This window comes from Balaenoptera acutorostrata, chromosome 4 (genome assembly GCF_949987535.1).
Source record: "Balaenoptera acutorostrata chromosome 4, mBalAcu1.1, whole genome shotgun sequence".
Lineage (NCBI taxonomy): Eukaryota > Metazoa > Chordata > Mammalia > Artiodactyla > Balaenopteridae > Balaenoptera > Balaenoptera acutorostrata.
In genome coordinates, this window is record NC_080067.1 from 67764850 (window position 1) to 67785759 (window position 20910).

Below are 20910 nucleotides of genomic sequence, written 5' to 3' on the forward strand. Positions count from 1 at the left end.
GGTGACTAAGTGAAGATGTCTTTTAGGTAGTACCTTGTTCTGACTGGAATTCGAGAGTGATTTCTGAGCTAGGAACGAATTGGCATGCAGGCAGTAACTGATTTTTATTTATTAGTTTGCTTAGGGAGAAAGAGAAATGAGAAGAGTAGAGAAGGGAGCCAGCCATACATGATAAAGTCACAGAAGTCAAGTGAAGAGTGTAACAGAACACTCTAGATCTGCATTTTCTTTCTCCTTATGGTTCCTCCTCTGTGTGTCTATTTTGCTCTCCTTTCTTTGGAGTTTCAGTTACTCAGATACAATGGGAATAATAATACAATCCATTTTGTAGGAAATTGTGAGGATTAAGTGAGATCACAAAGGTCATATATTGAGTGACCAGTTCATCATTGGTGCAAAGAAAATGTTTTCTTTTGGGATTATATGTGTTTGTATACAGAGAGGGGGGTGGGGAGGAGAGAGAGAAAACAGAGCTAGATACCTAGGCACAGTTTTAAGCACTTTCACAAAAATTAATTCCTTTAATCCTCACAATCCAATAGCGTGAAAGTACGGTGGGTAAAAGCCCAGAACTGAGCCAGACTGCCTCGTTTCAAATATCCCCATTTTACAACAGGTATTAAGTAGGTAGGTAGATAGATAGTAGGTACATCGCCAGGGGAGTAAGTGGCAGAGTTTGGATTAAAATCCAGGCTGACTCTGAGTAACTAGATGTGGCTCTAGTGTGTCCCTTCAGGCGGTTCAAAATCTTGGCTATCGGGCAGCGAGAGGTCTTGGGATTACTTCTTCCATCACTATTTGAACTTTCCGTGATAGGTTTTAGTCCCTCCCTGGGAGTGGCCGATATCTACAAAAGATAAATCTACTAATTCCTTACTTAGAATGTTTCAATCCTTTTAGCGTAACATTCAGTTTAATAGGTCTTTCAATGATCTAATTTACGTTATTTCAAAGCTGCCTAATTCGTATTTCTTTCCGTATTTGTCCATGATTTACTTCCGCAGGACTGAGTCTTTAATTTCAGTGTTCTCAGCCCTCAGCCAGCACTTCGCCTAGCACACAGTATGCAGTCAATAAATGCTTACTCGAAGTATGAATGAACTAAAGAACCGCGGAACACAGACGCAGAGGGGGCTCGGTCTGGGGAGTTCCAAAGTTCGGGAGGGGACACGGGGCGGGCAGTGCCTGTCACATGACGAGGCGGGGCAAATCCCATGTGCTCCGCGGCGCCGGGCGAAGCTCCGCCCTCTGCGCCGGTCACGTGGGGGCGCCGGCTGCGCCTGCGGAGAAGCGGTGGCCGCCGAGCGGGATCCGTGCGGGGAGCCGGAAATGGTTGTGGACTACGTCTGTGCGGCTGCGTGGGGCTCGGCCGCGCGGACTGAAGGAGACTGAAGGTAAAGCCGCCATGTCCGGGCCCGACCCGGCCCCCCCACCCCCTCCCCCCGCATCCGCCGCCATCCGGGCCCGGACCGGCTACCCTGCGCCGCCGCCCCGGCGCCTTGGCCCCGTGGCCCAAGCCCGGGCCCCGGCCCGCCAGGGCCTGATCCCCGGCCCACGTGTGCCCGGCCTAGCCCGGCCTGGCTGCTGGGTGGGGGTGGGGGAGCGCGGGGCCGGAATATGTGGTCCCCGCGGGCTGGGAGGGCGCCGGGTTCCCCGGCCGCTAAGTGCCACCTCGGTCCGACCCGAGGAGGCCCCGCGGGCGCAGGCACCGCGGCTCCCGGCCCGCCGCCCCCTCCCCCCTTTGCGGCCCGGCCGCCGGGAAGTGACACGTTGTTCTTTGGCACTGGCCGGCGCTGCGCAGGGAGGGCGCAGGGGAAGGAGGCGGCGGCGGCGGGCAGGGAGGAGGCCCCGGCCCCGCCCGCCCTCCAGGCCGACCCTCACTTGCTTCAAACCGGCTCCTCTTCGGCCGCCGCCCGCCCGGCCTTTTACGGTCCGACTGCCGCCCTTCCTGGCCTCCACTCCTGGGCAGCGGCAGGCCTCGTCTCTGGCCCCGCGCGGGTGCCCCCGCGGTCACCCGCGGCAGGCGTGCCTCGTGTGCCCCCGGGCCAGGCCCCGAACCCGGTGTCCCCGGGTGGGGGGTGGGGACACCACGGCCGAAGCTGCTAGCTCCGTTTGTGATCCGGGAGCCTGGTGCCAGCGAGACCTGGAATTTCCGGTCTGGTTGGTCTTGGGCCCCGCGGAGCCAGGTTGATACCCCTCACCTCCCAACCCCAGGCCCTCGGATGCCCAGAACCTGTAGGCCGCACCGTGGATTTATTCTTAACCGAGGGGGTGAGTGAGGGGCTGTTTGAGCAGGTCAGGGGGGTGGTTGGAGGCGGTGTGGGTTTGACAGGGTGTTGGTGGGGACATAAGCTGGGTCTTTAATGCTCCTTCACCCGCTTGGCGCCTCCGGGGCTCGCTGTGGGCCCCAGCCCTTGCTTCAGCCCTTCCCCCACTCCATTTGCCTTCAGCTTGGGTCCCTTCCCCTTTCTGAGCTCCTCTCTCTCCCAACAGGTGCTGGGGGGACCCTGATGTGGCACCAAATGAAATGAACAAAGCTCCACAGCCCACAGGCCCCCCACCTGCCCCATCCCCTGGACTCCCACAGGTAATTAGGGAGGAATTAGCAGTGACTGGGGTGCAGGTTGGGGAGACCAGGCAGCCGGGTCAGGAACAGGTTCCAGCCTCTGGATTTTCCCACCCCTTTCTGTGTCAGGGCAAAGTGCAGCTTCCTGCTGCCAAATTGAGACAGGGCCCCTGGGCTGTTCCCAGGGGCTGTCATGGGGAGGGTATATGTGGATTGTTGAGGCTCTTGCCACAGATCTGATCCCTTCACCAGCTTGAGTTTCTGCCCCACCTGGGTTTCCCCTCTTGCTGAAATCTGGTCTCCCCCCTTCAGCCAGCGTTTCCCCCGGGGCAGACAGCACCGGTGGTGTTCAGTACGCCTCAAGCGACACAAATGAACACGCCTTCTCAGCCCCGCCAGGTGAGGGGCTGTGGGGAGGGGAGTAGGGGGCATGGGTGGGAGCCACTTAAAGCTTAGGCCAGTTTGGGCCTAGGGTGGAAACTACGGAGGCCCTGTACCTGCCCCAGTTTCCTGACAGTTGCTATGTGTTCTTTCATGGGGCTCTGCACTTCGCACTGTTGATTACTTACGGTGGCTGGCCCCTCGGTTAGTATGTAGTTGGTGGGGATGGCATTACCAGGGGTCCTGGTGCCTTAAGAATTGGGGGCAGTGTTGGGCCCTGCTGCCAACTCTTTGGGCCCTGCTTTCCTATTTCCTCCTTTTACTGGGAGGTTGCCATTGCTCCATTCCCCATCCCTTCCTTCTCTTTGGACTGTGGGAAGATAAACACTCCAGCTGGTTCTTGCCTTTCTCTATTCCATAAATTCTTCCTCACTAAGTGGGAGAGGATTCTTGTCCTGCATCCTTTATTTTTTCCTTCATCTTTTCCCCTCATCACCTTGGGGATAATTCTCTTCTTTCCTGTCCCCATGTGCTCTCAGGGAGGATTCAGGTCTCTGCAGGTAATACCCCTTTGCTAATCCTGGACTCTCTCCTGGTCTCACCGTTACCCTCCACCCTAGTCAGGGGCTAGAGACAGGGGCTGGGGTTCCTCAGGGTGGGGACTTGTTTGCTGTCCAGGTCCTCATTCTGAGGCTGACCAATGCATGTTAGGGGCTAAATCTTGCATAGCGCGTATCTGGGAACTGGGAGACTTGCATGTTAGCGGTTAGCTCTTCAGTACCTTAGGGTGGAGCAGTGCATGCTGGGGATTATGTTGCTGAAAAAGGCTTTACTTAGGCATGATGCATCTGGGTGTTAGGAAGCCTCTGCTGAAGGATAGACTGGAGGAGGTGACATGAGTATGCATGGCAGGGAGGGAGTAAATATGCAGAGTGCAAAGTGTATATCTGAGTTTGGAGGGCACATTGTGAGTACAAGAGGCCACTTAAACATCGGTTGGTCAGGTGAATCTTGGAAGTGTTGGTCCCCATGCTCCAAAGCCCCTGGCACTTCTCTCCAGACTAGAGACATAGCAGAATGGCCATTTTGCTGTCCACTTCCTCCCCTTCCCAGTGCCAACTGCCTTCCTCCCTCCTGACAGCACTTCTACCCTAGCCGGGCCCAGCCCCCGAGCAGTGCAGCCTCCCGAGTGCAGAGTGCAGCCCCCGCCCGCCCTGGCCCAGCTGCCCATGTCTACCCTGCTGGATCCCAAGTAATGATGATCCCTTCCCAGATCTCCTACCCAGCCTCCCAGGGGGCCTACTACATCCCTGGACAGGTGAGGCTGGAGGCTTGGGGGCTGGAGGCCACACAACCTTGTACCCCAACTCCCATCTTCCTAACCTTGACCCTCCAGTCCCATCTCTTCTCCAGAGGTGGGACTTTCTTCTGGTCATTCCCTAGAGTTGGCTTGTTCTGTCTTGCCGTATATTCTCTTTGTAGTCTGACGCGGTATTTGTAGCTCTGTCAACTCCTCTCCCCTCCTTCTCCCCCTTCCCCTCCACCAGGGGCGTTCCACATATGTTGTCCCGACACAGCAGTATCCTGTGCAGCCGGGAGCCCCAAGCTTCTATCCGGGTGCAAGCCCTACAGAGTTTGGGACCTACGGTAAGCAGGGGAGGGAGTCAGGTGAGAGTGAGTCCCAGGGAGCATCTAAACTCACCTACTAATTGCTAAGACCCTTCGCAGGCTTGTTTCTTGGTCTAGAAATGACAGGGGTAGCAGGGATTGGTGCTTAATATGTAACTGGTGTTGGGGGGTGGTGCGGAGAGGATTTTATACTGTTGCTGAGAGTTGGAGTCCTCCCCACGTCAAGGAATACAGTTCAAGCACTAGTTTGAAGGCCTGTTAGTAAATATTCCCTGTGACACTCGTTCCATGGTTGGGGGGAGCCCATGTAACGTGGATCTGAGAGGTTTCTGTAGCTGTTTTTCATTTATATTCTAGGAAAGGATTAGTCTGTTCTTTATGGCAGTGGTTTCCAAAATTTTTTGACTGTCAGGAAAAATTTTGAGTATGTACTTTTAATGTATGTTTTTGTTTGTTATACGTATGCATAATTTAGACAAATAACACTTAATGTTGCTTGTCAAAAACAAACAAGTGGAGGTTTTGGATGATATTAAAGAATGTATCCTATTTTGGAGACCATTGCTTTAAGGAATTTTTCTCATCCTGGGCCTGGTTCATAATGTTACTTTTTGTTTCCTTGCCCCTTAGCAAAGGGCTGGAGACTGGAATTGGACTCAGGTTGAATGGAACAGGGTTGGCAAATCTTGTTTTTATCATTCCCAGCCAAAGACCTGATTCTGTTTCAGGTTAAGTAGTTGCTGCTCTCTCAGAGTATATGTGTGTGTTTTGCTGGGGGTGGGGTGCATACGTGTTACCTTACGGGGTAGAAGAGGAGCAGACATAGTCCTGGTAGCTGGTGTGTGGTGGGGAAGAAGTGCCTGCCTACAAGGGGTGTGTGTGTCAGTGTTAGGAATTCTTGTAAACGCAGTTCAGACTGGTTCCCCAGCTTTGATAGACACCTCATTCCCTTGGGGAGGAGGGTGGGGCAGGGCGAGGGGCCGGCTGTGGGTGATGAGAGGTTCTCCAGGGGGTGGGAGGTGTTCAAGCAGGCATTTGTACATGGTTGGGCTCTGACCCTGCCACTGTTCTTCCTTTCCGTGTCCCTCCCGCCCCCCAAGCTGGCGCCTACTACCCAGCCCAGGGTGTGCAGCAGTTCCCCACTGGAGTGGCTCCCCCGCCGGTTTTGATGAGCCAGCCACCCCAGATCGCTCCCAAGAGGGAGCGGAAGACGGTGAGTAGCAGCAGCGGGCTCTAGGATATCTGGGAAAGGGAGAATGAAGGTCAGGCGCGTTGTGGGTCAGGGAGCAGGAGGTTGAGGCAGATCTTCAGCTGAGAGTAGGCAAAGAATGGGGATCTGTGAAGTGCTTAGGTTCTTTGTAAGGTGCTAAGATTTCCATGTAGAAGAAGCTTACTGGAAGATTGGAGTGTCTGGTGGGGAAATGCCTTAGAGACCTGGGTTCTGGGTCCGTAACATCTAAGTTTGGTTTTGGGTTTCTGGTGGCTTGCCTTGGAAATGGTTTGCTTTCTGTGGCCCCACCCCCCAGTCCTGGAAGCTCTTGAGGCCTCCGCCTCTGCTCAGTCCTCAAGCCCTGGGCGTGGTGCCCAGAATAGGGTGCCAGGGCTGGGGAAGCCGCTGAGTCACCCTGGCTCCACCCACTGGATCTGGTCCCTGCCCCCAGAGATCAAGCAGACTAGCCACAAGTGAGCCGGATGGGTGCTAGATGGGGGTCCTGGGCCCCAGGGCATGCAGCCACTTCTTGGGGACTTCTGGTTGGGCAGGCATGAGGGAGGGAGGGGCATTGTGATGTACGTGGCTGCTCTGTGAGGTCAAGGGTGTCTTAGGGGTGGGGGCCAAGACGAGACTATAAGAGCAGCCGGATGGGTTGACAGCAGAACTCATGGGGTTTCTGACACCCACCTACCTGCTTCCCAGTGAGGGGTGGGGGGTGGCCTGGAGTCCTAGGAGTGGGGCAGGGTGGAGAGGTGGGTTCCTCCTGCTTCCCACTCATCCTGTAGCTTTTTTTCCCCCAGATCCGAATTCGAGACCCAAACCAAGGAGGGAAGGATATCACGGAGGAGATCATGTCTGGGGCCCGCACTGCCTCCACACCCACCCCTCCCCAGGTACTGTTCTTTGAGTGATGCCCTGGCTGGGATGGCTGTTCTGCCCTGGACTCCTAGGTCCCTGGATCTTTTTCTTCAACTAAGGGATTCATTTCCCTGCTTTCCTGGATTTCTAGGCGGCTAAAGTAGAAATGGCTCTAGTAAAGAAGGGTTGTGGGACTCTTCAGGGCAAACTTGGTAACCCTTTGTGTCCTGCAGACGGGAGGTGGTCTGGAGCCTCAGGCTAATGGGGAGACACCCCAGGTTGCTGTTGTTGTCCGGCCAGGTAAGTAAGCAGGTGGGGCAGAGCCTTTATGGGGAAAAGGAGTGTGATCATTTAAAATGCCAAGGAAATGGAGTGACTTGAATTGGGTGCCAGAGAAGAATGACTTAGGTGTCAGGTAGTCGGATTTTAGGGTAGATTGGATTTTGAGTGAGAATGGAAAAGACCTAGGTGGGAGGAGACTGGTGTGTGTGTGTAGGGGGCTGTCAGGTTGGGAATGCTTGGCTGGGAGGACGAAGAGCAATAGCAGTGAAGGACTTGCCTCTAACTACTCATTCTTCCTATGGTGCAGATGACCGGTCGCAGGGAGCAGTCATTGGGGAGCGGCCAGGGCTGCCTGGCCCAGAGCACAGCCCTTCAGAATCCCAGCCTTCATCACCTTCTCCGACCCCATCACCACCCCCAGTCTTGGAACCGGGGTCTGAGCCTAATCTCACAGTCCTCCCTATTCCTGGGGACAGTATGACAACGGGGATGATACAAACATCTGTAGAAGAATCAACCCCCATGCCCTCTGAAACTGGGGAGCCATATTGCCTCTCTCCAGAACCCACTCCCCTCGCTGAACCCATACTGGAAGTAGAAGTGACACTCAGCAAACCAGTTCCAGAATCTGAGTTCTCTTCCAGTCCTCTCCAGGTTCCCACCCCCCTGGCATCTCACAAGGTGGAAATTCTTCCTGAGCCTAATGGCACGGTCCTGTCTGAGAATTTGGAACCAGAGTTGGAGTCGAGCCTGGAGCTTGCCCCTCTCCCTCCCCCGGCTTGTCCCTCTGAATCCCCCATGCCCATTGCTCCAACTGCCCAACCTGAGGAACTGCTCAACGGAGCCCCCTCGCCACCAGCTGTGGACTTAAGCCCAGTCAGTGAACCAGAGGAGCAGGCCAAGGACGCTACAGCATTGGTGGCTCCCCCCACCATCCTTTCTGCCACTCCAGCTGTGGCCCCTCCAGCTGCTTCCCCTGCTCAAGAGGAGGACATGGAGGAAGAGGAAGAAGAGGAAGAGGAAGGAGAAGCTGAGGGTGAGAAGGGAGGAGAGGAACCGCTCCCTCTAGAGAGCACCCCTGTCCCAGCCCACCTGTCCCAGAATTTGGAGGTGGCATCAGTCACCCAAGGTAAGGTGTGGCTGGATGGTAGAGGTGGGGCATGCTGGGTGTGGTTCTTTTTCTTCATTGATGACCTCTCGTGCCATTGTGTCTGGGTCATAGAAGCCCTGTAATGGAACTTTTAAGGGTTAGATTAAGGAATTCTAAGTCAAGAGACGGTGTGATGAAAAAAGGGAATATTGTACCATGGCTGCTTTTTATTTTTCCCAGGGGTGGGGGTACTCCTTAAGTTATTCTCACTCCTCCCCCCCACCCCCAAATAGTGGCAGTATCTGTGCCAAAGAGGAGACGGAAAATTAAGGAGCTCAATAAGAAGGAGGCTGTAGGAGACCTTCTGGATGCCTTCAAGGAGGTAAGGGAGCAGAAAGCGGAGGGAGAAGGGCAAAGTTTGGGTATGGAACAGTGGTCACACTGCAACCAAAACGGAATGTCCAATGGTTACAGGTGAACCCAGGAGTATCAGAGGTAGAAAATCAGCCTCCTGTAGGCAACAATCCCAGCCCAGAGCCTGAGGGCAGCAGTGTGCCCCCGCGACCTGAGGAAGCAGACGAGACCTGGGACTCAAAGGAAGACAAGATTCAAAATGCTGAGAACATCCAGCCGGGGGAACAGAAGTATGAATATAAGTCAGGTATGCAGAAGGAAAGGTTGAGAAGGGTTGAGTATGCTTATCAGGGCCCCAGGAGAAAGCAGTGTGATTGGTTCATCTTGTTTTCCTTGCAGATCAGTGGAAGCCTCTAAACCTTGAGGAGAAAAAGCGTTATGACCGTGAGTTCCTGCTTGGCTTTCAGTTCATCTTTGCCAGTATGCAGAAGCCGGAGGGATTGCCCCATATCAGTGATGTGGTGTTGGATAAGGTTGGTGGGCTTAAGGGAGAGGGTAAGTTTGGGCAGGCTGGCTGGCTGGGGAGGAGCCAGAGGTCTTGAAAGAGTGGTCAGTAGCTAGCCCTAGCCTGTTTCTCATACCTTCCCTGTCCTTTTTGCAGGCCAATAAAACACCATTGCGGCCACTGGATCCCAGTAGACTTCAAGGCATAAATTGTGGCCCAGACTTCACTCCGTCCTTTGCCAACCTTGGCCGACCAGCCCTTAGCAGCCGTGGGCCCCCGAGGGGTGGGCCAGGTGGGGAGCTGCCCCGAGGGCCGGTGAGTGGGACTGGCAAGGGGAGTTGGGGGTGTTGGCTTCCTGTATCTCATTGTGGGGGTGGGGAGAAGTCTGCCCTGGAGATGTGTGGTAGTGGTAGTAGGTTGTGCTGACTAGTTCTGTGGCTTCTCTTGTCCCTGCTCCTTGCTTAGCAGGCTGGTCTGGGACCCCGGCGATCTCAGCAGGGCCCCCGAAAGGAACCACGCAAGATCATTGCCACAGTGTCAATGACCGAAGATATAAAGCTGAACAAAGCAGAGAAGGCCTGGAAACCCAGTAGCAAGCGGGCAGTGGCTGAGAAGGACCGAGGGGAGGAGGACGCTGATGGCAGCAAAACCCAGGTACCTGCGAGTCGTGGTTTGGTCTCCGTTCCTTCTTTGCAAGGTCTGCCCTCTGAGCCAGCCTTGCCCTCTCATCACTAGTATCTACTTTCTCCATCCCTCCTAGCAGCCACTGTTCTTCTGAAAACTTCACTGGATTCTTTGTCTTCTCTGTTCCCTCTCCCCTCCAGGACCTGTTCCGCAGGGTGCGCTCCATCCTGAATAAGCTGACACCCCAGATGTTCCAGCAGCTGATGAAGCAGGTGACGCAGCTAGCCATCGACACCGAGGAACGCCTCAAAGGGGTCATTGACCTCATCTTTGAGAAGGCCATTTCAGAACCGAACTTCTCCGTGGCCTATGCCAACATGTGCCGCTGCCTCATGGCGGTTAGTTTCCACTGTTTTCTAAACCTTGTGGTTTAGCTTCCCACTTCTCTTCCTAAGACTCTGAGTCCAGCTTCTTGGTTCTCCTCTATCCTGTGCTGTTGGTGGCAGAGCCAGGGCCAGAGGTCTTCCTGGGTCAGGTAGTTGAAGACTTTTGGAGGGTTTTCCCTGCCCTGGACTGGTCTGAATGTGGCGTTCTCTTTGACATACAGCTGAAAGTGCCCACTACAGAAAAGCCAACAGTGACTGTGAACTTCCGAAAACTGTTGTTAAATCGATGTCAGAAGGAGTTTGAAAAAGACAAAGATGATGATGAGGTTTTTGAGAAGAAGCAAAAGGAGATGGATGAAGCTGCTACGGTGAGAGAGACTCCATTCCCAGTTCCCCTGCTCACCCGGGTGCGGCTCACTGCAGAAGTGGGGGTGGGGATATTGGTGTTTTGGGGGTTTCTCTGCCTTAGGACGTGAGTGCTTGCTGCTAGGTTTAGGAATCTAGATAGTGGAAGAGAGAACAGTTTTAGCTGAGTGGCTGGCTGTCTTTCTGATGTGATCCCTGTCCCATGACTGGCAGGCAGAGGAACGGGGACGCCTGAAGGAAGAGCTGGAAGAGGCTCGAGACATAGCCCGGCGGCGCTCTTTAGGGAATATCAAGTTTATCGGGGAGTTGTTCAAGCTGAAGATGTTAACAGAGGCAATCATGCACGACTGTGTGGTTAAACTACTTAAGAACCATGATGAAGAGTCCCTCGAATGCCTTTGCCGTCTGCTCACCACCATTGGCAAAGACCTGGACTTTGAAAAGGCCAAGGTAGGGGGTCCTGGGGTATGGGAGAGGACAGGCTGAAGCGCGTGGGGTCTGCGGTCCACTGACAGACACCCTTCCCAGCTGTTGTGTCTGAGTGGCACTGTGTGCCACTGAGTACAGTGGCGGAGCTGAAGGCCTGAGGAGGGGCATGGCCTGTAGTTGGAGGTGAAGTTTTAGAACTTCCTGACCTTGATCCTTTTGCTTCTTGTTAGCCCCGAATGGATCAGTATTTCAACCAGATGGAAAAAATCATTAAGGAAAAGAAGACTTCATCCCGAATCCGCTTTATGCTGCAAGACGTGCTGGATCTGCGACGGGTGTGTGTCCCCTCTTTCCCACTGTTTGCTGCCTCTGACCCCACAGTCCCAGTTCCTGACACTTTTGTCTGGCCCTGTCTGATGTAATTACCTTGTGACCGGCCTGTCCCCACAGAGCAATTGGGTGCCGCGTCGAGGGGACCAGGGTCCCAAGACGATTGACCAAATCCACAAGGAAGCTGAGCTGGAGGAGCATCGGGAGCACATAAAAGTGCAGCAGTTAATGGCCAAGGGCAGCGACAAGCGTCGGGGTGGCCCTCCAGGCCCACCCATCAGTGAGTTTGAGGCTGGGACTGAGGATGGACAATGTGAGGGGTTGTGCTTTCCACTGATGACTTCTTGTTAGTGCCACGTGTCTGGGCCACTGAGACCCCATGATGGAACTGAGGATCTGAGGAATGGAGGCTGGGGGCAGCCCTCGGGAACAGGGTTCTTGGGACTTACTCACCATTCCAGTATGCTTTCCTTTTGTCCCAGGCCGTGGCCTTCCACTTGTGGATGATGGTGGCTGGAACACAGTGCCCATCAGCAAGGGCAGCCGCCCTATTGACACCTCACGACTCACTAAGATCACGAAGGTAGGGGTGTGTGTGTTGGAAGGGCTGATGTCAGTGATGGGAGGATAAAGAGGGGTCAGATGGGCCTTAAGCACAGGTTTGGATCTTAATCCCCTCACTTGTCTGAGGTTGGGAAGGTGACAGCTCAATTTTCCCCCTTAGACTAGCTGGTTAGATTGCTAGAGACGGGACTGCCAACTCTAGGGGATGTATTCACGTTGGTCTGGATCAGTGGTCAGCACCCTGACATGCACACCAAATCCAGCCATTCCCTCCTTCTATACAGCCCGCAAGCTAAGAATGAGAGTTTTCTACATTGTTTAGTGGTTGAAAAGAATCAAAAAGTGAATGATACTTTGTGATAAGGAATTATATAAAGTTTAAATTTCAATGTGCATAGTTTTATTGGAACATAACCACACTCTTCCCTTTTAAATATTGTCTGTGACTGCTCTTGTGGTACAGCGGCAGAGTTGAGTAGTTCAAACTGCCTGGTCTGTAGTGAATGTTTACTGTCTGGCTCTTTACAGGGAAAGTTTGCATGGCCCCTGGTCTGGGCCCCTTACGGCTGTGTGTGGTGAGGGCTGGCGTGGGCTTTGGCTGGATCAGACCTGTGACTCTCACTCCCTTTCCTTCCTCAGCCTGGCTCCATTGATTCTAACAACCAGCTGTTTGCACCTGGAGGGCGATTGAGCTGGGGCAAGGGAAGCAGTGGAGGCTCAGGAGCCAAGCCCTCCGATGCAGGTATGGAGGCCACTGTAAAGAGCTGGGTGGTTAGGAATCAGCTCTCCTGAGGGCAGCGTCTTCTCTGTATCGGGGGCTTTCATTACAGAGTGGTTAGTTAGGTAATACAGGCAGTGTGTACTTGGCACTAGGGGCTGAACTACTCTAGTGTCAGGACTAGGACCAAGTGTCCTAAACTGGCGAGTAGGAGATAGGATGTACTGAAATAGGATTTTTTTTTTTTAAAGGCATCCTCTTTTTTTTTTAAAATTAATTAATTAAATTTATTTTTGGCTGTGTTGGGTCTTCGTTTCTGTGCGAGGGCTTTCTCTAGTTGTGGCAAGTGGGGGCCACTGTTCATTGCGGTGCGTGGGCCTCTCACTATCGCGGCCTCTCTTGTTGCGGAGCACAGGCTCCAGACGGGCAGGCTCAGTAGTTGTGGCTCACGGGCCCAGTTGCTCCGCTGCATGTGGGATCTTCCCAGACCAGGGCTCGAACCCGTGTCCCCTGCATTGGCAGGCAGATTCTCAACCACTGCGCCACCAGGGAAGCCCCGGAAATAGGTTTTAATCTGGGTTTTCTCCTTCCCCAGCATCAGAAGCTGCTCGTCCAGCTACTAGTACCTTGAATCGCTTCTCAGCCCTTCAACAAGCAGTACCTACAGAAAGCACAGATAACAGACGTGTGATACAGAGGTGAGGTTTCCTCGATGTCTTTGTTTTCACACTTGGAGTACTGATTGGGTTTTGACTGCTGCCATTGGAATCCTTACACCTGTAATGCTCAGAGCTCCTGGCTGAGATTGGGGCATATACCTGATGCCAAGAACAAGGCCTGACAGTTGCTCAGCATGTTGGATAGTTAAACAAGAGTGCCTGTGGGCAGTACAGGTGAGAGTCGATGTGCCTGTCTTTCTTCCAGGAGTAGCTTGAGCCGGGAACGAGGTGAGAAAGCTGGGGACCGGGGAGACCGCCTAGAGCGGAGTGAACGGGGAGGTGACCGTGGTGACCGGCTTGATCGCGCACGGACACCCGCCACCAAGCGGAGCTTCAGCAAGGAAGTGGAGGAGCGGAGTAGAGAGCGGCCTTCTCAGCCTGAGGGACTGCGCAAGGCAGCTAGCCTCACGGAGGATCGGGACCGCGGGCGGGATGCTGGTAAGGGTCTGGGGGGTGGGGAAGGGAAGGGTGTGGGCTGGTTTGGGACTAGCTAGTACCCAGACAGTGTCTTCAGGGCTCCAGACCCTGTTTGCTAGGAAGACTGGAACTGAAGAATCTCTGATCTGTTTTTCTTCGCTCAGTGAAGCGAGAAGCCGCCCTGCCCCCTGTGAGTCCCCCGAGGGCTGCGCTCTCTGAAGAGGAGCTGGAGAAGAAATCCAGGGCCATCATTGAGGAATACCTCCATCTCAATGACATGAAGGTAAGCAGTGGGAGCGGAGCGGTCTGAGTGACGGCAGGGTGGGCGGGAAGGGGCCTGTGCCGACAGGCATGGGTGTAGGGTCTGGGCCAGACAGTGACTGGTCTCTCTTCTGTGTGCTGCGCCCCTGCAGGAGGCGGTTCAGTGCGTGCAGGAGCTGGCCTCGCCCTCGCTGCTCTTCATCTTTGTGCGGCACGGCATCGAGTCCACACTGGAGCGCAGCGCCATTGCCCGTGAGCACATGGGGCGACTGCTGCACCAGCTGCTCTGTGCTGGGCACCTCTCCACTGCCCAGTACTACCAAGGGTATGACTGACTTGGTGGGCCTCCCACTTTTACATACCCACAAATTTCCCTCCTTTGTAGGACCTGTGGAACCTTAGCTAAGAATGTAGGCTCCTCAGCCATCCTGGTCAACATAACTTTTGGCAGGGTTGGGGGTGAGCCATCTAAGGAGAAGAAGATGGCTTTAGCTTGAGATAATTGCCCCATGTTTAGGAAATGTTCCTGAAGGGCTCCACATTTGATCCTTTAGCCGTGCCTTTGTTTCCCCAGCAGGAGGGTAGGAGTGCAGCTTGTCTCTCCTAGATGACTTTGAATTCTCTTTGCAGGCTATATGAAATCCTGGAATTGGCTGAAGACATGGAAATTGACATCCCTCATGTGTGGCTCTACCTAGCAGAACTGGTAACGCCCATTCTGCATGAAGGTGGGGTGCCCATGGGGGAGCTGTTCAGGTTAGTCCCCTTTGGTGGAATTCAGGGGAGGTAAAAACAGGAAGAAGAGGGAAGAGGGAGGAGAGGTGTGGCAACTTAGACGCCTGGATTTAGGGAGGGATGGGATAGTGTGTTGAGAGGGTGTGGAAGGCTGTCAACACTGGATTTTTCTCTTGTAGGGAGATTACAAAACCTCTGAGACCCCTGGGCAAAGCTGCTTCCCTGTTGCTGGAGATCCTGGGGCTCCTATGCAAAAGCATGGTGAGTGAGAGAGCCTTTCAGAGGTAGTGTATTGAGAACTTCTCTTCCCACCATGTGCTTTTGCGTGTTGGCAGTGACCCTGAAGCCTCATGGTCCTTTGGTGGGATGGTAGTGCTGTGTGGGTACCTGGGAGAGGAAATGTCGAGGCTGGCACTGTTGTAGGTTCTGGCCAAGGCTGGAGGAGAATGAGAATCTAAGGCCCTAGGCCCTTGATTGATTCACTCATTCATTCAACTAGCATCTTTTAGAACATTTACCATACACTAGGCACTGGGAACACAGCAGTGAATAAAAACACAGTTAGGAAACAAGTTGGAAAAGAAAGAAGAAATGACAGCTTAATGAAGACAACAGTGTGGAGTAAAGTGTGAAATAAAATAGCTGAAATGGAGTGCTTTAAGTACTGTGAAGTTGCAAAGGGGTGTCTATTTGGTAACATTCACGATGGAAACCGCTTTGTTAAAATTAATTTTGGTTAGCAAGGAGAAAGGTGAAATGATGAGAAAGGCAAGTTGGGTGTGGTACTTAGTGGTGGTGAGATGTTGGGAAGTGTAGTTTTTTAAGAGTTCAGTATCTGGAACTTAGAGGAGTAAGTCTTTGAATCGAGAGGAATTGTTCTTTCAGCATCATATTACTTGTTTTAGGTAGAAATATGTACCAGGATAGTTTCTGAGAAATTTAAAATAATAATTTAAAAGAAAAAGCATATGGGACTATATCCGTATTTCATTGACTCTAAGGTGCCATAGATTCTACAACATCTTATCTGTGCACTGCTGAGAAAGAAAAGACATGGTCATATTTTTGAAATGTAATGTGCCAACTGTGAGACACCTCAGTTTTAGTGGTGTTAAAATGGGCATTTTTAAAATCCATGAAGTACAGTAATTTTGTCAAGGGTTGATGGCGTCATCCTGAATATCTGTTATTGTAAAACAGTGATGGCTTCAGAATCTCTTGCCCCTTACAGAAAATGAACTCAAACTGCCATTTACGTGAAGATTTCTGATTTGTGTTGGATTGGGGGTGGGGACTTAACGTCTGCTTCTAAAATTTTCTGGATTTGGGAGCCAAATAAGCATACTTGTTAGAAGTTTTTCTCTCCCATAAGCATTTGTTACTTGCAATAATGAAAAACTAAGCTATTTTTTAAAAAATGTAGATGAGTGTAGAAGGCTAGGATGAGATATTTGGATTTGGTTGTTTACCTTTTGTGGTCCAGTAATTCTTCGAGAATCCTGTGACAGCTAATTGACATTTTCCTAGAGGTCTCAGGCCATCCCCCAGGTCTCATAGCACGGTGGTGGGTGAGTTCTTGTGACTTAGGGTGGTTATTTGACTGATGTTTGGGCCCGTTACTAGACTGTAGGCGTGGAAGCACTGTTCCCATTCAGTACCTCTGTAGCATTCTGAGCTGCTAGCAGGCACCTAGTGGGCTTTCAGTTATGCATTTGTTGGATGACATTTGTGGAGCTGTTAGCTTCTTGGAGAGAAAGAGAGTTGCTAAGTTGGTCTTATGTTTTCCAGGGTCCCAAGAAGGTCGGGACGCTGTGGCGAGAGGCTGGACTCAGCTGGAAGGAATTTTTACCTGAAGGCCAGGATGTCAGTGCCTTTGTCACTGCGCAGGTTTGCAGCTGGACTTAAGTTAACTCTAGCAGTTGGGGTCAGCCAGTCCTTTCCTCTTCCCTCATCTCACGTGACATGTTTACCTCCCAACTGTGGGCCTTTTTGCTTGCAGAAGGTGGAGTATACCTTGGGAGAGGAGTCAGAAGCCCCTGGCCAGAGGTTGCTGTCCTCTGAGGAGCTGAGCAAGCAGCTGGAGAAGCTGCTGAAGGAGGGCAGCAGTAACCAGCGGGTGTTTGACTGGATAGAGGTATATTTCTCCTGGATATTGGGGGAGAGAGAGAAAGGAGAAGGTAGTGCAGGTGAGGGCAGCGAGAGTGGAGCCTTCCAGGCATAATTCAGAACTTACGGGCCATTTGTCTTTCTTCTGCACAGGCCAACGTGAATGAGCAGCAGGTAGCATCCAACACGTTAGTTCGAGCTCTCATGACAACGGTCTGCTATTCTGCAATTATCTGTAAGAGGAGCCAGGGAGTTGGTGGGGCAAGGGTGGGCACAACAGATACGGAGGGAGGGAGGTTTTGGTCTTGGTCTCCAGTTCTGAACCAGGCTGAGGGTGCATTATTCCACTTATCCCTGTCTTCCTCCCTGTAGTTGAGACTCCTCTCCGAGTGGATGTTGCAGTGCTGAAAGCGCGAGCGAAACTGCTACAGAAGTACCTGTGTGACGAGCAGAAGGAGCTGCAGGCGCTCTATGCCCTCCAGGCCCTTGTAGTGACCTTAGAACAGCCCCCCAGTAAGAGCCAGGCCACAGGGATGGGGTGGGCTGGAGGAACTACCAGATAGTAGGGGCAGTTGTGGAAAGGGTCTCGATCCAGGAGAAGTGGGTGGTCACTGGAGAGCAAAATATCCTGATGGTTTGAGTCCTTTCCCCTGCAACAAACATTTGTTTGTTTCCTTACCTACAAGTGCAAGACTCGGCCTTGAAGGTTAATTGACTACCTGTTTTGTGCCTAGCCAACTGTTAGATGCCAGGAGTGCAGAGGTGATAAATGGTAACGTTTTCCAAGTATCCTGTGCTCCCTCTGCCTGGTACAGGGCTGAGCTGCTTTTCTTTGCCTCAGTTAATCCTCACAACTATTGTTTAGGGTAGATGGTGTTCCCCCCTTTTCCATATTGGGAGACTGAGGCTTAGGTTAACATGCTTGAGGTTAATAATGCATTTAGCAAACAGGTATGTGCCAGGACATTGGGATATTAGAAGTGATTAAGTCAAGCATAGTTCCCATGTTGGCATGGAGTCAAGATGAATGTTGGAAAATGGGTCCTGCAAGGGTACTCTCTGGGAGAATTAACCTAGTCAGAGAATGAGTGGGAATTGACACATGGGAGTTAAATGACAAATGGGAGGGGGAGACTTGACAAGAAGGAACTGTGTGTTAAGGGAAGCCCTGAGGTAGAAAACATATGACGCAAGGGAAAAACTGTTGAAGGAATATCAGTGTGGGAGAGCACAGCAACCAGGTGTACGTGAGGCAAGTTGGGTGGAGAGATGGATGTGGCCAGGTCATGCAGGGCTATGTAAGCCATGGGATGAGTTTTGGGCTTTCATCTTAAGGACAGGAAAAGCCCTTTATGGGATTTTAAGCAAGGATTTTAAACATTCTTTTTTAGTTTTTAGATCATCCTGGCCATTAGTGGGAAGAGTGGTTTGGAGTGGGGTGAATGTGAATGTGGCCGGATCAGCAGATCAGGGGTGTGTTGGTAGTGACTCAGCCTCACTGGTGGCAATGGGGATGGGAGAGGAGTGGGCAGATTCAAGACACACACTGGCCTGGGGGGCGGGTGATGAGAGATGGGAAGTCATGTATGACTCCCAGGATAGTTTCAGCAGGTGAGGTGATAGTGGGGGTGCCATTCACTGGGCGGTGGGGAACCCTGGGTCAAGTTGCGTTTGGTCATGTTGAGTTTGTGGTCCTGGTGGGGGCGATCAGAGATGTCAGTCAGGTAGAGAGCTGGGTATCTGATTTCATTTGGAGAGGAAGAGGTGAGGGCTGGGGGCCCATCTCTTGAACTGCTGGCACAGGGCAACACATGTGCAAGTCACAAGAGGGTATAAGATTGCCCAAGGGATACAGCCTTGAGGAGGTAGAGGTCCCACAGGTAGGGACCAAAGGAGGATAAGACCCTATGAACAAAGGACAGAGTGATTTTAGGAGAGGAAAGTGGTCAGTAATGCTAGATGTGCCCGGATTCCATAGGAGCAGATCTGAAAATTAGGGCCTCTGGAGTGTGAAAACATGGAGGCCACCCTGGCAGAAACAATATTTGGTACAGCAGGGGGCAGGATCTGGATTGGAAAGGACAGAGTAATACCTGAATCAGGAGGAAAAGAAAACAGCAAGTGTAGACAAAAATCTTTGAATTCAACTAATCTCTTGTCAAAAGACAGATCTTTTTGGCTGTAAAGAGATAGCAGTTGTAAAGGAGGCCTTTTGTGTTTAGATGGGAGAAACTTGGGCTTGAAAATACAGGGCAGAGTGGGTAATTGATTGTATAGGGTCCCCGGGATGGGTGTGCATGGGATTTGGAGAACAAGCTTGGGATAAATGATCTGTTGCTGCCATTGCTGTGGGATGGGGGTGGGAGGCTGTCCGTAGGCAGCGGTTGTGGATCTGAGGGTGTGCATGCCCTGAGGAACATCCTGGTTTGCAGCTTCTCTTAGATGGCTCAGTCAGTGTTTCACTCAGGCCTGGACTCTAGGTCCTATGCTTTATTCAGAAGAAATGTATTTACTACTCAGCCTCCCTTTTCTTTAAGAATGTATTGTTTTCTTTGGACAGACTGGTAGTGCAGTGTGGGGAATGGAATGGATTATGTTCAGGGATTGTACAAGTGCTTTGGAAGGCTGACGGGTAGCTAGGGGTGAGGGAGAAGGAAGATCAAAACAGAGGGTGCTTGAGTTGAGCCTAAAGGAATTCACTAGGTAGGTGATAAAAGGTTACAAGAAAGAATGTTCCTGGCAAAGGTTACATCACACGTAAAAGTGACAAGGCCACAGAGGGGGTGTATATGTTCAGGAGGTGTATATGTTCAGGAGGTGTGTGGAAAGTAAGAGAAAATTGGGGTTAAGGGTTTGTCAGAATCTAATGGGGGCCAGTGAACGTTCCAGGTTATACCCTTGACTTTTGTGGGAGACACTGTGATTCCTCAAATTCAGGAATACCAATTCTGCAGTGTTCCCCATTAAATATATCATGAATGGAGAAGTTTGAAGCTGCTGAGGTGAGGCTGGGCAGGTTTCTAAGTTTTGGCCAAGTGACTCACTCTTGCACATCAGTCTCTTAGATCATGAGATAAGCATCCCGTCAGAGACCTAGTCACTCTGGAATGGCCAGACACAAATGTCAGCACGGTGGGTCAGGGCCTTGTCTCAGCAGTGGAGCTTAGGGGAGGGATCCCTGGGAGGGGGGATGGAGTGATTGTGGGCAGCGTGCCTGTAACTGCTGTCCTGCCTGCTTGCAGACCTGCTTCGGATGTTCTTTGATGCGCTGTACGATGAGGACGTGGTGAAGGAGGACGCCTTCTATAGTTGGGAGAGTAGCAAGGACCCCGCTGAACAGCAGGGCAAGGGTGTGGCCCTTAAATCTGTCACAGCTTTCTTCAAGTGGCTTCGTGAGGCGGAGGAGGAGGAGTCTGACCACAACTGAGGGCGGGTGGGGCCGGGGACTTGGAGCCCCATGGACACTCGGATGGCCAAGCCAGCCGCCCGGACTGCAGTGGGGGGGGGGCGGCGGCAGCAGCGGCGGCGGCAGTGGGTGCCTGTAGTGCGATGTTGTCTGAGCTAATAAAGTGGCTGAAGAGGCAGGATGGCTTGGGGCTGCGTGGGGCCCCCCTCCAGGATGCTGCCAGGTGTCCCTCTCCTCCCCCTGGGGCACAGAGATATATTATATATAAAGTCTTGAAATTTGGTGTGTCTTGGGGGGGGCACAACCGCCTGCCCCTGGTCCTTTTTTATTTTCTGAAAAATCACTCTTGGGACTGCCGTCCTCGCTGCTGGGGGCATACGCCCCAGCCCCTGCACCACCCCTGCTGCTGCCTGGGCAGGGGGAAGGGGGGGCACGGTGCCTGTAATTATTAAACATGAATTCAATTAAGCTCACTGCCTCTCTGCTTTATGGCCTGCTCACTCTGGAGAAGGGGTCTGGGTAGGTGGGCAGCCTTCTTTCCAGAGCTGGCACTGTAGCACTGTTCCCTGTAACTTGGCACCCCTCTCGCCTCTTCCCCTGTCCATGATCGGGAGGGCTAGGGAGTCTCTTTCCTGGAGGGTTGGCCCTCAAAGTGGACATGGTTAAGGCTCACTGTTGATTAGGAGGGGAGAAGGGGAACACAGCTGTGGGGTACTTCATAGAACACACTTGCCTGTCTCGGCTCCTACCAGAATGTGATGCGGACTCCTGTGTGTGAAGGCCCTGGGTTTCAGGCTGTCTATAGCTGAAACCCATGGCTTCAAGGTCTCATCTTGAAAAGATGAGAACCCTGGACACAATGAGGTTTTCTTTCCCCATGCAGTATGACCGGTAGCACGGGCCCAGTGAGTCTTCGTCCGTGCCCCGTCCCTTCGGTCCCCACCCCTCCTGCCTTCAGGTCACTCCGCAGT

At 52.5% G+C, this 20910-nt stretch overlaps 1 protein-coding gene and 2 non-coding genes across 7 annotated transcripts; all 3 read left to right on the forward strand.

The window, feature by feature from the left end:
• Positions 1–1247: 1247 nt before the first annotated feature.
• On the forward strand, positions 1248–20407 carry EIF4G1 (eukaryotic translation initiation factor 4 gamma 1). Of its 5 annotated transcripts, none has more exons than XM_057546077.1 (33): positions 1248–1394; positions 2215–2271; positions 2494–2587; positions 2879–2965; positions 4089–4265; positions 4495–4594; positions 5677–5789; positions 6590–6682; positions 6881–6947; positions 7237–8058; positions 8313–8401; positions 8494–8680; positions 8773–8906; positions 9035–9193; positions 9344–9532; positions 9703–9900; positions 10110–10256; positions 10468–10704; positions 10914–11018; positions 11134–11293; positions 11496–11596; positions 12217–12319; positions 12891–12993; positions 13220–13452; positions 13596–13714; positions 13845–14017; positions 14323–14448; positions 14607–14688; positions 16216–16314; positions 16427–16561; positions 16687–16768; positions 16906–17046; positions 19776–20407. In XM_057546077.1, the coding sequence occupies exons 3-33, from the start codon at positions 2528–2530 to the stop codon at positions 19958–19960; spliced, it is 4806 nt and encodes a 1601-aa protein (XP_057402060.1). In that variant the 5' UTR covers positions 1248–1394; positions 2215–2271; positions 2494–2527; the 3' UTR covers positions 19961–20407. The 5 variants fall into 5 exon arrangements, with proteins under 5 accessions (XP_057402060.1, XP_057402061.1, XP_057402064.1 ...); XM_057546078.1 differs by having other exon boundaries at positions 9347–9532; XM_057546081.1 differs by lacking the exon at positions 4089–4265.
• LOC114235662 (small nucleolar RNA SNORD66) lies at positions 8111–8190 on the forward strand. The gene has a single exon (XR_003621786.1). It is a non-coding gene; the product is annotated as a small nucleolar RNA SNORD66 (small nucleolar RNA).
• Positions 11342–11417, forward strand: LOC114235661 (small nucleolar RNA SNORD66). The gene has a single exon (XR_003621785.2). It is a non-coding gene; the product is annotated as a small nucleolar RNA SNORD66 (small nucleolar RNA).
• Positions 20408–20910: the final 503 nt, after the last annotated feature.

What these genes read in the sequence shown, in the direction of transcription:
- EIF4G1 (XM_057546077.1), top strand. Translation starts at nt 2,528, where the DNA reads ATGAACAAAGCTCCACAGCCCACAGGCCCCCCACCTGCCCCATCCCCT. An exon ending in GAAGTATGAATATAAGTCAG is followed by an intron (nt 8,681 to 8,772) that starts GTATGCAGAAGG and finishes TTTTCCTTGCAG; the next exon opens with ATCAGTGGAAGCCTCTAAAC. An exon ending in GGGTGTTTGACTGGATAGAG is followed by an intron (nt 16,562 to 16,686) that starts GTATATTTCTCC and finishes TCTTCTGCACAG; the next exon opens with GCCAACGTGAATGAGCAGCA.